At 32.8% G+C, this 16,695-nt stretch overlaps 2 protein-coding genes across 3 annotated transcripts; one reads left to right on the top strand and one right to left on the bottom strand.

Moving 5' to 3' along the window:
• Positions 1 to 5,781: 5,781 nt before the first annotated feature.
• LOC114399804 lies at positions 5,782 to 7,551 on the top strand. Of its 2 annotated transcripts, none has more exons than XM_028362016.1 (4): positions 5,782 to 6,033; positions 6,214 to 6,271; positions 6,361 to 6,547; positions 7,148 to 7,551. In XM_028362016.1, exons 1-4 carry the CDS (start codon positions 5,842 to 5,844, stop codon positions 7,188 to 7,190), a joined length of 480 nt encoding a protein of 159 aa, XP_028217817.1. In that variant the 5' UTR covers positions 5,782 to 5,841; the 3' UTR covers positions 7,191 to 7,551. The 2 variants fall into 2 exon arrangements, with proteins under 2 accessions (XP_028217817.1, XP_028217816.1); XM_028362015.1 differs by having other exon boundaries at positions 5,789 to 6,033; positions 6,211 to 6,271.
• Positions 7,552 to 8,100: 549 nt separating this feature from the next.
• Positions 8,101 to 16,233, bottom strand: LOC114399803 (plastidic glucose transporter 4-like). Its single transcript, XM_028362014.1, has 14 exons — positions 15,988 to 16,233; positions 15,568 to 15,831; positions 14,039 to 14,153; positions 13,756 to 13,823; positions 13,326 to 13,458; positions 13,144 to 13,243; positions 12,949 to 13,061; positions 12,003 to 12,096; positions 11,275 to 11,428; positions 10,668 to 10,814; positions 10,482 to 10,555; positions 9,286 to 9,374; positions 9,040 to 9,154; positions 8,101 to 8,585 (listed from the first exon to the last, which is right to left on the bottom strand). The coding sequence occupies exons 2-14, from the start codon at positions 15,824 to 15,826 to the stop codon at positions 8,403 to 8,405; spliced, it is 1,644 nt and encodes a 547-aa protein (XP_028217815.1). The 5' UTR covers positions 15,827 to 15,831; positions 15,988 to 16,233; the 3' UTR covers positions 8,101 to 8,402.
• Between the last annotated feature and the right edge of the window lie 462 nt (positions 16,234 to 16,695).

Raw genomic sequence — 16,695 nt, 5'->3', positions numbered from 1 at the left:
TGGACCTTCATTAATTTTGTCAAAGACTGACGGTCTTACACCATTTTTATGTTGCATTGCTAGTATCGCATCTCTCCTCATCTTTTGATGCTTCCTTTATTAGGTTTTTGACATATTTCAATTCGCCCAAAGAGGATTTTGATAGTCATAATATCCCTTCCTCGAACCTTCAGTGGTTCCTCCCCTTTGAAGCGCCAAACTACTCACTTTGAACTCCTTAAAATGAAAGTTAGATCTTTTGTTCCCTGGTTGAAACCACTTGTTTGTTGGAACATTTGCTTGATGAACGTAGGACTTCCTCTGAGATACACTGGTAGGACTTCTGAACCTGGCTCACAGTCATGCTTGCACTTTGCTTCTCCTTTTCCTTAACCTTTGTTTCTTGCAATTTTTTTAAACTCTTTCGAATTTCTAACGACTCAAAAGCTTTGGATACTGATCTATCAAACATAACACTACAACGAGGACACGACATAACCTCGTTCTCATCTTTTTGTTTTTTCAATAGAAAATCAACCAATGAATCTCTTGCAAGTCGAAAAACTAACTCTTCCTCTTTTTTGAACTCCTCTAGGGCTTGGTTAACCTCTTCTTTAGACAGAGAGGTGCTCACTTTTGATGTCCCAATCGAGGCTCCACTCATCATGATTTGCATGGGTTCTACATAGTTAGCTTGAATGTGAAATAGGTTAGTGTCCACTTTCATTGTTTTTTCCTCGAACTTCAATCTACCTTTATCAATAGCCTTTTGGACCATGTCTCTGAAATGTAAATAAGTGTTAGTCCAATGTCAAAAAATATTATGAAATTTGCAACATCTTTTTTCCTTTTCTTAGTTCAAATGTAGGTATTTAATGACCATCACTAAGGAAAATTTTTTTGTCTTTCAAAAATACATCAAATATTTTATCTGTCTTAGTAATGTCAAAACTATATTTTGAGTTAGGCAATTTTTGTTTTCATCCACCTTTAACATTTGACAAGTATAAGGAGGTCTCGGGTGTAATCCTGCCACACATATTTCATCCTTCTCTTGACTAACATCTAAATCTTGATAATTTACATAATTATCATTATCTTTATATGGTTCCAAATATGAAATTTTCCCCCTTCTACTTTTGTCAAATCTTTTATGCCTTTCTTTTTCATATTTTATTTGCTTAATTCTTACTCTTTCTACTAATTATGCCATATCTCTAACCTGTTGATTCACCAACTTTTTTTGAATTGAAAAATATAAACCTGCAATAGCTATCTTGACTAGTTCATACTCAAGAATTTGAGTATAGAATCAATATTTCATTTGTCAAAATCTATTCAAGTAATCTTCAATTGTTTCACCATTGAAATGTTTAGTGGTTGTCATATCCACAAGACTAACCTTAGTCTCTCCTCTAAGGAAATGTTTATGGAACACGCTTTCGAGTTGTGCCCAAGTGTATATTGAATTGGGTGGCAATGTGATGAACCAAGTAAAAGCATTTTTTGTTAAAGAACTTGGAAAATATTTCATTTTTAGGAATTCATCAATGGCAAAGTCATCATATTCTATTTGAAAATAGACTACATGTTCTATAGTAGATTCTTCCAATTCTCTCACAAATTTTGAAAACTTATGCACCTTGTATCTTTGGCAATTCAGATTGTAAAATATAATTAGGGAAGGCAAAAACAAAGTAAGGTGGTTGTGCATTTCCTACTTTGAAGCCATGCCTATTCAAAGCTTATTCGATCATTGATTGATCTGAGGATTTTGAATTGCTTTGAGACCTAAACCTCTATTTGGACCATTTGGTCCTTGAAGTATTTGATTTCATTGCATATTGGCTAAGACTTCATCTGCATTTCAGTTTCTATTAACCAAAACAGAGTTTGGTGTTTCTTTATCATTCATTATTCAAGCCGAGATATTAACATCATTTCCAGCATTATTATTATTATTAATAGGTCTCTCTTGTATTGGTATTTCCTAAATTACATGTCTATTCCAAGGTTGATTTCTAGGAATGGCCAAAACATCTCCTATTCGAGTTAAGATGTCATTCATTTGCTAATAACTTTTGTTGGTAGTTCTTGTTGTACACGTGGCCTCAGAAATATTAAGAAGGGGGGTTGAATTAAAATTTCATTGACTATTCCTAATTGAAAATTTCTCTTTCTTAGATATTCCCTAGATTCAATTATTTCTTAAATTGTAAGTTACTCGAATAAAAAATAAGGAGAAGTAAACATAAAGAAATATAAACACAACAGAAAGTAAAAGAGATTAAGGAAAGAGAGAATGCAAAACCGAATTTATATTGGTTCGGCCACAACCCGTTCCTACATCCAGTCCCCAAGAAACCCACTTGAGATTTCCACTATCCTTGTAAAATCCTTTACAAGCAATGAACCACATAGGAATCCCCTCCTTTGTGTTCAGTGATTACAACCAAGAAGTTATGTCCACTTCTTGCAATGAACCCCAAGGAACGTTAGTCCCTTGTGTCCAGTGATAACAATCAAGAAGTTGTACCCACTTCTTGCAATGAACCCAAAAGATGTTGATTTTTTGTGTTCAGTGATCAACCAAGAAGCAAATCCCGCTTCTTGCAATGAACCCAAGGAACGTTGGTCCTTTGTGTTCAGTGTTCAACCAAGAAGACCTTCTCTTGAAAACAGTCACCAAGAGTAGGTCTCTTGAAAAGCTTTTTGTAAGAATGGAGGAGGAGAGGAAAATAGAATAGCACAAGTTTTTGCCCAATGAACTTTTCTTGACAAAGCAAGTGTTGAACAAAAACTCTTAGAAAGATGTTGAGAATGATTGAATGAATCAATTATGAAATTCGTGTTATGGTCACATATTTATAGCCATTTGATGGCTCTTGAAGAAATCATGTTAAAAGTTATGACTCTTGGCAATTTCTTCAAAACTAGTCACTTTAAAAGTTGTGACTTTCTTTAAAACTAGTCACTTTAAAAGTTGTGACTCTTGACTATTTCTTTAAAAACCAGCCACTTTAAAAGTTGTGACTTTCTTTAAAACTAGTCACTTTAAAAGTTGTGACTCTTGGCTATTTCTTCAAAAACCAGTCACTTTAAAAATTGTATCTCTTGGCAATTTATTTTTCAAAACTAGTCACTGGTAATTGATTACCATAATGGTGTAATCGATTACACATCAACAGTTGTGACTCTTCATGTTTAGATTTTAAAACCAATGTTTAGAAACACTGGTAATCAATTACAAATATTGTGTAATCGATTACACTATTTTGAAAATATTTTATCACAAGTTGTGACTCTTGAAATTTGAAATTCAACGTTCAAAAACATTGGTAATCGATTACATGCCCATGGTAATTGATTACTACTTTGTAAAACAGTTATAAAACTGTTTTGGGCTTCTGGTACTGCCTTGTGGTAATCGATTACCAGAGAGTAAAAACTCTGGTAAAAGATTTTTCTTTGAAAAATTCTTTTGGACAAATTGTGCTATTCAATCTTTTCTTTGAAAAAATATTTTTATACTTATCTTGATGTTTTTCTTGAGGTTCTTGCGTATCTTGAGTCTTCTCTTGAATCTTCACTTGAATCTTGATTGAATGAATCTTTGATTCTTGAAACTTGCTTGAATCTTGATTCTTGACTTGAGTCTTTGGCACAATCAAAATAAGCTTGGAAGCTTTGCTTCCACGGTTCTTAACATAGGATTTAAGATCGAGGCCATATGATTTGTTATAGTATTAACCATTTCATGATTACTATGGTCTATTTGTTGTCTAAGGCTACTAATGCTTCATTAGAAACACCTGTAGAGACAATGTTGCTTTCTCCTATTATCCTATCCTCAATAGGAAGTCTTATATTTCTTAATTGGTCAGCATCATGAGAATCATTATTTCCCCAAGTTCTAAAAGCCTGTTAGTTCATCCACTGACCACAATAGGTGGTGTTGAATTTTGACTTTGATGCATAAGCAGACTCAGTTGTGGTATGTTCATTTTATTTGGCACTGATGGCATTCCCCACAGTCTGATGGTGGAAAATGGTGGGGTGTTTGTGGTTGAGATTACATTATTTTGTGGTAACTAGTTTCAACAATGCTTGTCTGAATTTGTGAACGCATCACATCTTCATCTCTTACATTTATATAGTCATCATTTGCCTAACTTGTACCCACAACCATTTCATTATTTACCCCAGAAGGTAAATTTGTTTGATTTTGTTCATTGCTGTCGAAGTGTTTGCAACGTTATTATTACTATTGTTGTTATTAGTATGATTTCTTTGACTATTGTTTGTCATTCTACCACTTCTTAACAACATACAATTTTCATTAAGACTTGTTCTTAAGATCAAATTTTTTTGGCAAACTTGTCCCACCACGCGTGCCAATTTGTTAATCATGAAAATTGCACTTACTCCTCAAAAGGAATATATTTTTTTATAACAAACTGAGTAATTTTCACTAAATGATTCTATTAACAAATACATGTTTAAAGATGAGATATTGAATGAGCATTTGTAGTTTAGTATTTTTCTATTCTTAGCTCAATTGACATCTCTTTGACCCTTATTTTCTCACTTTAACTTAGTTTTAGTCTTAGGCAAATGATTGAGCTTAATTGATAATTATTGCCTATTTTTGAATTTTGTGCTTATTTGTCCTATCTGCCTTGAACAGGGCCTATAGGACACTAAAGAACTCTAGATGGATCATGTGAGTAGTCCCTGGAAAGCTAAGAAAAAAAGCTTTAACTTTGTCACAAATAAGCTTGATCAATTCTACCATTTTGAGGATCAAATTGGGCTTGGAAGTCAGAACCTCTGCCATTGAATAATTGGGCTGCGAATTTGAGTTTTGCTTTGTGTAATTAGTTTAATTAGATAGATTACATGGACATAATCAAGGCCCATCCCTTCCCTCTTTGAGTAGTCACTGTGTATATTAGTGGAAGTTAGTTACTTCATTTTGTATAAAAAAACAAATGTAGTTACTTATTGTGCAAGCTTTAGGATGAAACTCTTTTTTCTCTTTTTCTCTCAATTATTCTTCATTCTCCTCTCTCTTTTCACTTATGTTCTTTCTTTTTCTTGCACAAATTCGTTGCAATTTCATTGGTGATGATCATGAAAGACTAAACACTCAATCAATCCAAGGATACACTCCAATCATAATGGAGAAAAATAGACAATTAAATCCTTTTTAAAAGTAATTAAACCTAAAAAATAATATATTATAAAAATAATAAGAAGAAATGTTTGTAACATGTTTTCTTTTTATTGTTTTAGAATTTTAATTTAATTTAGTTAATAAATTGAATGCAAATTTTATTTCATTCTCTATTTAATAAAACTTACTATTAATTTAATATTAATAATTAAAAGGTTAAAATATATTTTCGATCCCTTATAAATACACAAATTTTATGTTTAATGTATGATAAAAAATTTCTTTACATTGTGTCCCTAATAAAATAATAATTTTTAGTCTCCAATAAATTAAACAAATATTATGTTTACTTCATGATAAAAAAAAAATATTTTTTATTAGTCTTTTTTTTTCAAAGAGACTATTCACAACGGGAAAGAAAAAAAATATGAAAAATAAATACAAAATTTGTTAAGTTATAAAGGACTAAAAAAATAACAAGAATTAAAACCAAAATTATCATTTTATTAGAAATTGAATGCAAAAAAAAAAAAAGAAGAAGAAAAGAAGACAGATTTATTAATTTAACATGGATTAAAACATATTTTACCCTAATCAAAATTACATCCCTGAGTTTAAGGGACTTATGGGGGGAAACTAACGAATCAAGAATGTGTATTCCAATTTCCACATGACTACATAATTAAATGGATGATCTCCAAAATATAACAGCGAATGGTGAAACCATATGCAAGGAGATGAAAGTGAACAAGAAAGAGACAATGGAAAAGGAAGAAGAAGAGGATCGTAGAAGAGAAGCTGCAATGGCATCCTCATCGTGTCTCCGACCCAATTTTAACCCTAAAGGCATTACCCAAGACCAACTCTCAAAATTTCGTGTAGGTACCCTCTTCAATTCAATTCACTTTTCATTCGTTTCTACATCCCCCACCTTCAAAAAGCTTATAAATTTCAGATTTTTCCAACATTCTGAAACCTGGGTATGTACTGTTTTACTGTTGTGCTTGTTGGGTGTTCTGTCATGTTAACGTTCTCTGAACGTTTGATTGTGATAGGAGCTACACAAGAGGCGCTTGCAACTGAAGTCAAAATCAAAGTTCAAAACGAAATCCAAAGGTTCTTTTCTTCTTTTCTTAATTGTAATGGTTTGTGTGTTTATGCTATTGTTGTTGATTTTCTAGTTCTGTAATATTTTGGTTCTGCAGATGGGGCCAACAAAAAGTCACATGGTTATGGTTTATCAAGCCAAAACAGTGTAACTCAAGGTTCAAATGTTGATCACAGAGAATCAAGGTTGTGGAATGATTGTGAAGGATTTGATTCTAGAATTGAAGACTCAAAGGATGATGTACCTGTGATGTCTGAACCAAAGAAGCAAAAGTTACATTGGGGGTATATATATATATATAACTCCACTTTGGTTGATAGATCTTAGTTAGCAATGGTTAATTCATTTTTTTTTAACTACCGTAGTTAGGAGAATGATTATGTGATCTAGGACCATTATGATTCCTACTAATCTCCACATGACATGTATTAAAATGTTATTAATACTTTCTTGTAAATTGAAAACTTGATAATGTATCACGTAGGTGTTAGTTGGGATCATAGGACACATGGAAATCACAAACTACCTAATAATTTATCCATAATTAGGGTATTTGGCTTCCTTGTGTGATCTTGAGGTATTCACACAAGTTTTGGTGTTTTAAATCAGCTATGAGACTAATCCTGAGTTCGACTTAGTCACACTTACAATCGCCCCTCCCAAAAAATATGTTCTACGGGAATCAAACTTAGTCCTCCTCGCAAGCTTAGACTGTTAACATATCACATATCACCAGCTATGGTTAATCCCTGTTTTAACATCACATAACACTGGTTGTGTTTATAGGATTGTAATTGTGTTTTGTTTATGTATATATGGTTATTTCAATTGTTTGTTTCGTTTCATGTCACAATCATTTGATGTGTGTTATTAATATTTTGTAGGCTTGACACTAAGAACAGGTGGGAGAGGAAATCTAACATGTAGATATCAACATGGAACTGAAGTGAGGAATCTGTGAAATTTGGTTAAACTGATTATGAAAAAGGGTATTATTCGAGCCAAAACACCATGGAAGTGCTCAAGAGTCAAGAGTCAAGACATTATGTTGTAGTTGCACATGCTAAGAGAAGATCAGTTATTCATGTTTTGTGGCTTAAAAGATGGCATGATTTTCATTGATATCAGTAACATTTGCCTTGGTTGTTTATAGCAAATAATGTTGGTAAATACGACGGAGCTAATGTTATATTTGATATATTAGCATTACCAATAGTGTATCCTTCAAAGAAACTGTTTGATCTTTAGACTGAAAGATAACTTAGAATTTTTGGTTTAAGGTTCTTTATATATATATATTACTCTGTGTGCAAGTGTTATTTACACAGAATAGCATCTGTGTAAGTGTATATATAGTACAGGAGACTCGTCTGCACTTTGCTAATCATTTGCCACATGTCCCATTTTTTGGATGATTTGTCAAGATTATGTTTAAAGGGACACAACATCTAACTGAATTTTTTGAAGTCACAACTGTGCACAAAGTGCATTCATGAAGGAGCGTAGTTCTTTTGTGACCAATGGTTCAGAGATCCAATAAAATCTTAAGGAAAAAAATAAATAAATTTGTAAACACCTTTGATGGCAAAAAATTTAGTATCGTTATTGTAAACAAGTTAAACTATTTGGTAACTCCGACTAAAAGATGTGCTTACATTTTGCATATCCTAGAAATGCCAGGCATAGAGTGCATATCAGGATAAATACTCACTACTATGCCACATTTTCCCTTCTGAGATGTTCCTATGTGGTTGTATCATTCGTCTATTTACTAAACAAATCCAATATTATTATTTTATCCTTACTCGTTTATTATATCAAAGGAAGATCGTGAAAATTTTCACTCAATTTTGAACATAGGATATCATACTTATTCAATTTAATTTGAAGTGAGAATGTTCTTGCTGCCTTACATTGTGACAAAAACTGTCAGTTTGAAAACATAGTGAATAGAGATGCTTGACCAAAGCTCACAAAATATTGTTCCCATATTTGCAAAGGAGCAACATTTGGTTACAATAAACAAGCTATCCCTGTTATCACTCATGCCAGACAAATGTGTGGAACAAGTAGCAAGAGCATAAAACAGTTCTGTGAGCAGCATAGGAATTATGAACACATGCATTTCCTCGAATATTTTCATGCTGAAGCACTGAGAGCACGTTCTATTTCCTCCAATGATCGACCCTTTGTTTCCACAACATTACCAGCTATGTACAAAACAGCAAGAACACAGACAGCTGAGAACCCCAAGTACACGGAGCTGATACCAAACTTGTTTACAACGCTCAAGAAGTAGAGGCCAATGACAAAGTTGGAGATCTGATAAGACCAAATAAAATCATAGTTCCATTTTCAACATAATATTTAGGCAACTAGGTATTGCAATAAGCTTAATGTAGCAAAATCGTATCAATATAATTATCATTTAGTGAGAAAGATCCAAGGAACTTCTGAAGCAAAATATGGAGTGAGGAAATTCATAGTGAAGCTATTTTCCAAGGAATGTTTCTTCAACGATAGCATTTAGAAAATAAATGTGTAGAAGGGCACAACTGTGTTGCCGAGTTTTGGGATACTTCTGTTTTTTAATTTACTTGTTTATTTTTATTTAAGAACAGCAAGTTGAGTGTTTGGTAAGCTCACAGCAACTGCTATTACAAAGTACAAAAATTTTAGTTTGTTTTAGCTTTTAAGAAGTATAATTTCAAAATTTTGGCAAGATAAAGGCCTTAACCACAGGTAAAATATTAGGTTCCATAGTGAAGTCACTCACCCAATGTGTGCCTAATGACAAAGAAACTGCTTTTGCTCTAATTCTAGAAGCAAATATCTCTGGTAGAAGAAGGGCAGGCACAGGACCAGCACCAAGAGAGAAGGATAGGACATAGCTGGTTAAATTCATAGACCATAGAGTCATCAGAAATGTGAGTCTTAAATAATAAAAGAACATATAAGTTCATTGAAGTTTAAGTCATGAAGTGAATGGAATCACTATTATTGAAAAAATTAAATGACTTACAGAACAGTCCCTAGAACAGCAAGGGTGCCAGAGTATGGTGCAAGAACCTTCCATGTAAAAGACAGAGAAAGAAGCAACATAGAAGCAGCCTGGGAGAGACATAAAGAAAAGGTGTCAATTATACAAATGAAAAATACACGATGTCTTATTACACAGCTTAAAATAAGTCGAATAAGTCATGAGTCATGACACACCAGAAATGAACTAAGCCATTGAGATGAAGATTTAGTTTGAATTATAAGCATCATTTGAGTTGTTTAAGCAACTAAGAAGAGTAAGAACAGATCCATTACCTACCAACCTAATTATGCTTCTAACATCTAAGCGTAAAATGAAATCAAGGATCATAATACTTGAAAATTACCTTTCCTTCCTTCAAGAACGGAATAAAGTTCAATCCCTTGTTTAGACTTTTCTCAAAAATGTATTGCATTGCCACATTTTTATCTTTCCCATTTTAAAATATGGCACAATAATATCTACAAACCCTTCCATTCCCTAGTACTAGCTACACAAGTGCATGAACTCTTCCAAATCACAATGTCTGACTAGCATTAGAATCTCCAGACTCCCTCTTGTAAGTAATAAACCCAATAGATGAATAGAATCAGCATGCCATGTCTTACCATTTACTGGCTTCAGTAGAAATGATATTTGCAAATTGCAATCAATTACCAAAACACTGATAAGTAAAAACTAAACATACAACTACAAAAAGTATGTGGAGGATAAGGAAATTCATGCACAAAAAAAGTAAATCAGCATACTCAAGTAGGATGAATACATTTGTTTCTCTGCAGAAGCATTTCTATTTTCTAGTATAATGTGAGTACTGATAAAGTCAGTATTACTTGTATTCATGTTTTGCCAGGTAGACCTTTCAAGTATCATAACTGAGTTGAAGGCTGAAACCAGATAGTTTCTAAATTATCAAAATGCTTATGTGTCCAAAATTATATTTGAATTACAAAGGTATATTTGGACACATAAACCAACCATGCATTATGTCACTACAGTAGTGTAAGGTATACTTCTTTTGCTCTGGACAATTTTAGCCAAGCAAGGCATAAGGCCCACAAAAATTAATATTTGACAATTAAGCTTGTGATGCTTCAGGGATGTGATTAATCCATCATGTAACATCTAACATTATATGCTTTAGGTCTAACAAGATGCGTGCTGAAAACAACTATTACCATCCCACTAAAGCTTGTGATAAGGAGACTTTTCCTTCCTTGTTTGTCCATTAAGGAGGAAGCAATACAAGTTCCTGCAACAAAATAAAACTTCAATCAGAAACAATATCTTGTTTGCGGAACATATACAATAACCTTCTTTTACTGAATGCACAATAAACATTTTTAAGAATAAAAAATACCAACCAAAAACATTTGATGCACCAACCAAGGCACTTGCTGCAACATCAGAAGCAATTCCAGCACTACGGAACACAGAAGTTGAATAATAAACTACAGCATTTATTCCAGCCAACTGCTGGAACAAGAAAAGTGCTGCCCCAACACTGACAACTGAAACAAGGCATATTTTAAGGAAGTGCTATATACTATTTCATAAAAGAATACATTTAATCAACTAAATAGTAAACTAAAAAAAAGTTGTCAGTGAAATTAAAACATGAACAATGATAATATTATTGGTAAATAATAATTCTTCATACAAATATATCAGGTAGAGAAAAGGGCCAGAATGAAATCAAACATCCAAGGGAAGTCTCGTGGGTTATCAAATCTGATCTATGCATTGGGTTTAGATTGAGCCGAGACAACTGATTTTCATGAATCATCATTCAAGATATATTATCACAATCATTATGAATTTTTCATGAACCTCCTTTACATAAACACCCTTAAAGAAAGGAAATTTTATGAAAAGAGCTTGAAAAGATGCAGCTTAGCATTATCAGCGAAAATTATTTTTGTCCATAGTGTTACCAAACCTAGAATTAGTCCTCACTGAAATTTAGCATACCTTTCCAATATCGACTACTAAACAGATCAAACCACCCTGCTTCAGGTTCTGATGAACCTTGACTTGCTGTTGTTAAGTCATGCATAACTGCAGCAACTCTTTCTTGTCCATAGAGTGTTTTAATAGCCTTTTCAGCTTCAGAGATTTTACCTTGCTGTAAAATAATACATGGAATTTTCAAAGAAAAACTACAATAAAATTTTTGCATTAAGATCTCAACAGATATACAAAAGAAGCACGTCATCTATGCATGATAAGTATGTTCTGTTAGACAATATAATAAAATGTTAATATCATAACACCATTTCAATCTAGTTTAAGCATTTAAGGAAATTTTGACAGTGTCTTAACTCTGAAGTATATCTTAACACACATAAAAGCACATCATCTACGTATAATATGTATATTCTGTTGGATTTTATAACAAACATAAGTATGACGTCTCTTACAATTTCAATCCAGTTAAGAATTTAAAAACATTAATAGTCTTAAGTATATTTAAAACATAATATAATCTCTCCTTTAATGTGTTTTAATCTAGTAGGGTTATTTGCAAGGTTGTCACCATATGATACTGTCCCATGGTTAGGTTTGTGACACAAAATTTGATAAATAAATAAAAAAAAAGCCTTTGATGTGTTTAAAAGTATTTTTTTCCCCATTAGTTTAATTGTCACATGAATGTATTGCTTCCATAACAAAAGATACCACAGAATTGCAGGAAAAACCTGAACAAGCCAGCGCGGACTTTCTGGAGAAATTGCCATTCCGAGTGCTAACAGAACAGATGGAACTACTGCAATGCCAAACATTGACCGCCACCTGACGAAATAAAATTAAAAATGAAAGTAGAAAACTGAGCAACAAATGTTTCTGGATTCAGCAAGAAGAAAATAAATTAAAAATAATGAAGGCACATTCATATTTGAATTTAACTTGAAACTATCACAATCAAATCAGCCAGGAACAGTTATTTCTGAAAAAGAAAAAATGTGCTAAAGTGTACAACTTTCCAGTGAATCCAGATGCATTGGCTGAAAAAACAAGCTCTGACTTCTATAGCGTAGAAATATCAAGTACCAACTTCAAGTATTGACAAAAAGAAGCCCCAATGTAAAAACATGGATTTAATATCATTTAGTGTACATCAAATTTTCAGATTGCTTGTTGAATAGTTCAATATATCCTTCACCATAGTGTCAGCATTTCAATATCCAAAGTATGAATGAAACTGCATTTTTATTACAAACCCAAACCACACAACTAAATTCTCTTATTCATTCATGTCAATGATGATGAGAAGATTAAATGAAGCAACTGATAATGGGACATGTCATATTTCAAAACTAAAGAAATCAATGACAGAAAATAACTACCAATATTGATGTCCAATCAAAACCTTGACATCAGTTTCTATTGATAAAATACTTTGGATATAAAATCTTCGCATAATTCTCTTCTAGGAGCATGATTTCTTCTGCAACTTCATTTATTTTTCAAATAAAAAAGAAAAACAAATATCTCCACTTTCTAGTAATATTTTACCATCTCTGGATGATATTAATCACTTGAAGAAATAAACAGCTAAAAAAGAGGTTAGGTTAAAATATTCACACCCCTATCCTCACCCCTCCCTGCCAAAACAAATAGTGGTAAGGTGAAACAACCCAATACCATATAGGGTTCCCTGCCAGAGGCAGCCCAGCCACCAGTGCCAGAAGAATCCCAATGCATATAAAAAGTTGATTAACAGATCCGAGCGCACCACGAATTTCAGTTGGTGAAATCTGCCCATTAAAAGGAGTTACCACACAGTCCACATAAATTATATACTCATGATCACAAAGATAAGAATAATATATAAAGCACCTCAGATATGTATAGTGGTACTATAGCAGATGTAACACCAATTCCTATACCAGCAAGTAAGCGACCAATGATCATTGGCTGAACACTCTGTGCTGTAGCACTGCAAATACATCATAGTTTATAATGACAGATTTCAAAAATATAAAAAGATAAAATATTATCCTGAAGACCAAGTGACTGACCCAAGAAATGCTCCAATTGCTAGAGGGATTGAGGCTAATTGAAAAGTCCTAGTTCTTCCAAATTGGTCAGCCAATGATCCACCAGTAAATGAACCAACAGTGGCACCAGCAAGTAATGTGCTGACAATCCAGCCTGTTCATGGATATTCAAGAGAAAACAATTGATAGGACATATGAAAGTGAAGAAAGATTCATGGACAAATGTAATTAAAAAATTCATTTAAATTTTCTTCTATAAAGATCAGTTAATTTTCTGTTTATGTTAACCATACCATTAACATGGACAGACATGCATACTGAAAATTTGCCCTTTATGAGTGTATTAAACAAGAAATTGCATCTTCTTATATCTACAGTTTTAGTTGCCTATAAAATCAATCAAAATTTTTAATAATTTGCGAATACACACACACACACATATAGCATGTACCTTGTAGAACAGTATTTTCAGTGATTGCAAGATCCTTAGCAAGGTATTCAAGGGCGCCATTTACCACCCTACACCAAACAGGGATTGTTAGAGTTCTCCAACATGAAGATAATATTTAATGAAAAGTAGTAGCAGCTATACACATGTCTAGCAGCCAAAAAAACATAAAGACGTCCGCAAGTTACTCGTATCATTTTTATAACTTAGATGTCAACACAAAGAAAATGACATGCTGCATTGTTGTCCATTGACCCACATACTAATATGAAAATGCTATCCATACCCGAGATGATAGCCAAATAAAATGGCTCCGAGGCAAGCAACACCAACATATGGTAGAACATCTCCAGAAGATTTGCCCTGAGGAGTAGCTGGAACAACATCTTCAATTTTTCCATCTGCAACTCAATTTTACTTGCTATAAGTATCTGTATGAACATACAACTAGAAAGTTCTCAAATTTCAATTCAAATCTGAATTTCCAAGCTAAATTTTGAATTGTGAATCAGAAATCTTATAGAATCCTAAGAGACAATGAAAAACAACTTGAAATATATCATATAATTGACATATATTGTATAGTGCTCAATGTAATAGGTCTAAACTAGAAATTGACATATATCCGAAGTTAACCACAAGTCTCACAAAATAAAAAACAAGTGTGAAGCCTCTATTTCAGAAAACTAAAAACAGAGCTATGGAACAGCCAAATAAAATGCATAGAATAGAAACAAAGCAGCCAAATAATCAAATAGGGTGCATTCAGTAGTGCTCATTCATTTCGTTTTCATTTAACAATTTTAGCTTATCTAACTTTTCAATTTCTTTCATGAGAAATCATTAAAGATTAAAGAAACATAAAGAAGGAAAAATAACAATTTGTTGAATTATGTAATTCATATCAAATGATACAAATCACACTGATTCATTCACATATTGCATGATTAGTCATCTGCAATGAATCACATGATATGTATCGCTGGCTAGCTGAATCATACCTAATTGTATGAATTAAATCAAGAATCACAAATCATCTAACTAGAAGTGATATTTTACACAGTAAGCTGACAATACTGGGAAAAGCTGTTCAGAGACTTTGCAAATACAAGACTTATAAAGGCAATTTCTAGCACTAAAAGCTGTTTTCAGAATCAATTGCCTTTATAATAAGACTTATAAAGGTGATTTCCAGCACTAAAAGCTGTGTTTCCAGAATCAACGCATACACAACTGCAAAACTTAAGCATATTAATACCATTAGTATTTAAGAGCCAACAAGACAAAAGGCAATTATAAATGGCAAATTCTACAGTATATAAACTCTTAACATATAGCTCAACAAAAGAATATTATCCTTATAAATTGAATTTCCTAACTATTGCAACCATGCTGAAATTAACATTCATGTATCAACTGGATTACAAACTACAATTAAGCATCACATCATTAATTTCATTTATCATGCTCAGCATTCTCATAATACCAGTCGCCGAATTTCATGTTGGGGAAATCAAGCAACAGATTTAATTTAACTACCTGAGTCAACAAACCACATCAACAACAATAGCAAACATAGACAGACAAGCAGAGTCCTACTAGAAAACATCAATGTGGTTCAACAACAACAAAATCAAACATAAAAAAGCAACTTTGCCGCGAAATCCAAACACAGCATCATTAAGGAAAACAACACATAGGGCATCAACATGAACCAAGCACATTACATACACATCATTGGCAAATGCAGTCCAGAAAAATTCACAATAGCCAATAAACCAAACAAATCAAAGCCACCAGCAACAGCATACAAACCAGAAGCCATAACCCTCACTGATCTGGGCTTAACGGAGGGCCCAAAAATGCCACCAAAACCAACTCTAGCATTAGTTAGTTCAGTTTCCATAGTGACAGAACCAAGCCTTAACCCACAAAGATCAATGTTATTATTAGCCATGCACACTCTTCTGGGTCTCAGAACACTCCCATTTCTGAACTCTCGAAAACCCACCAACCCCCTACGACTTTGAACCCCAAAAGTAGCTTCTTCAACACCAAAAGTTGATGCCTGCATGCTTTCTGATTGAAAATTCCAATACCCATTAAATCAAAACATGGAATTTTGAAACAATCATATGTGAATGTACAAAATATGCAGGAAAAAAAAATGATGGTGGGAAATAAAAAAAAGAATGTCATCGTTAATGCAAATGAAAGTAACAGATGCATTATTACCTAGTAAAAGGGTGACAGAAATTTGAAAAGGGTGAGGAAATTTTTGTGCTTCTGAATGTTGACGTTCCTAACACTTTAGAACGTGCAATTTCTTCTTTTTATCAGGATTTGTGTTTTCTGATGGAAGGAAAGGGCTTCGAAAGGATCGCTACTAAGTGAAACCAAACGACAAAGATGAAGTTGATCAAGATTTCAACTCTATTTTAAAGAGAGAAAAAAATTAGATGAAGCTCTTGGTGCTGTTTTTGTATCATATAAATAATAAATAATTTAATTACAACTTAGAAGATAAAATTTTATAATAAATGATAAGCACCATGAATCCATGATTCATCCAATCATAAATAAGGCTTAGAAGTTGTTCCCACACACTTAGATAATAGTCTCAAATATCACTAACTGAAAATAATACCGACTTCGATTCTTAAGTAAGATATTAAATTTAACGTTCATAAATATAAAAAAAACTTAGTTAAAAGAGAAGGATTTTATTAGACATAATCAGTGAAATTTATCAAGATTAATCATCCAACAAAATAAATAAATATTTTCATTACTTTATATAATAACATGATTAAAAAAAATAAGAATCTCAAATTGTTCTACTCATGGATATAGTTTAGTGACTAACACCCGGAACAATGGACCTGAAAGGTGAAGTTTGTGGATACTTTGAAGTTCTATCAAAAAAGTAAAATATCCTAATTA

The sequence above is a fragment of the Glycine soja genome, chromosome 19, assembly GCF_004193775.1.
Source record: "Glycine soja cultivar W05 chromosome 19, ASM419377v2, whole genome shotgun sequence".
NCBI classification, from domain to species: Eukaryota; Viridiplantae; Streptophyta; class Magnoliopsida; order Fabales; family Fabaceae; genus Glycine; species Glycine soja.
Note: the sequence above shows the minus strand (reverse complement) of the source record. Positions and strands in the feature narration are given on the sequence as shown.

What these genes read in the sequence shown, in the direction of transcription:
- LOC114399804 (XM_028362015.1), top strand. Translation starts at nt 5,842, where the DNA reads ATGGATGATCTCCAAAATATAACAGCGAATGGTGAAACCATATGCAAG. An exon ending in ACCAACTCTCAAAATTTCGT is followed by an intron (nt 6,034 to 6,210) that starts GTAGGTACCCTC and finishes TGATTGTGATAG; the next exon opens with GAGCTACACAAGAGGCGCTT. An exon ending in AAGCAAAAGTTACATTGGGG is followed by an intron (nt 6,548 to 7,147) that starts GTATATATATAT and finishes AATATTTTGTAG; the next exon opens with GCTTGACACTAAGAACAGGT.
- LOC114399803 (XM_028362014.1), bottom strand. Translation starts at nt 15,826, where the DNA reads ATGCAGGCATCAACTTTTGGTGTTGAAGAAGCTACTTTTGGGGTTCAA. An exon ending in TGAAAATACTGTTCTACAAG is followed by an intron (nt 13,459 to 13,755) that starts GTACATGCTATA and finishes ATCCATGAACAG; the next exon opens with GCTGGATTGTCAGCACATTA. An exon ending in GCTGTTCTAGGGACTGTTCT is followed by an intron (nt 9,155 to 9,285) that starts GTAAGTCATTTA and finishes GAATTTAACCAG; the next exon opens with CTATGTCCTATCCTTCTCTC.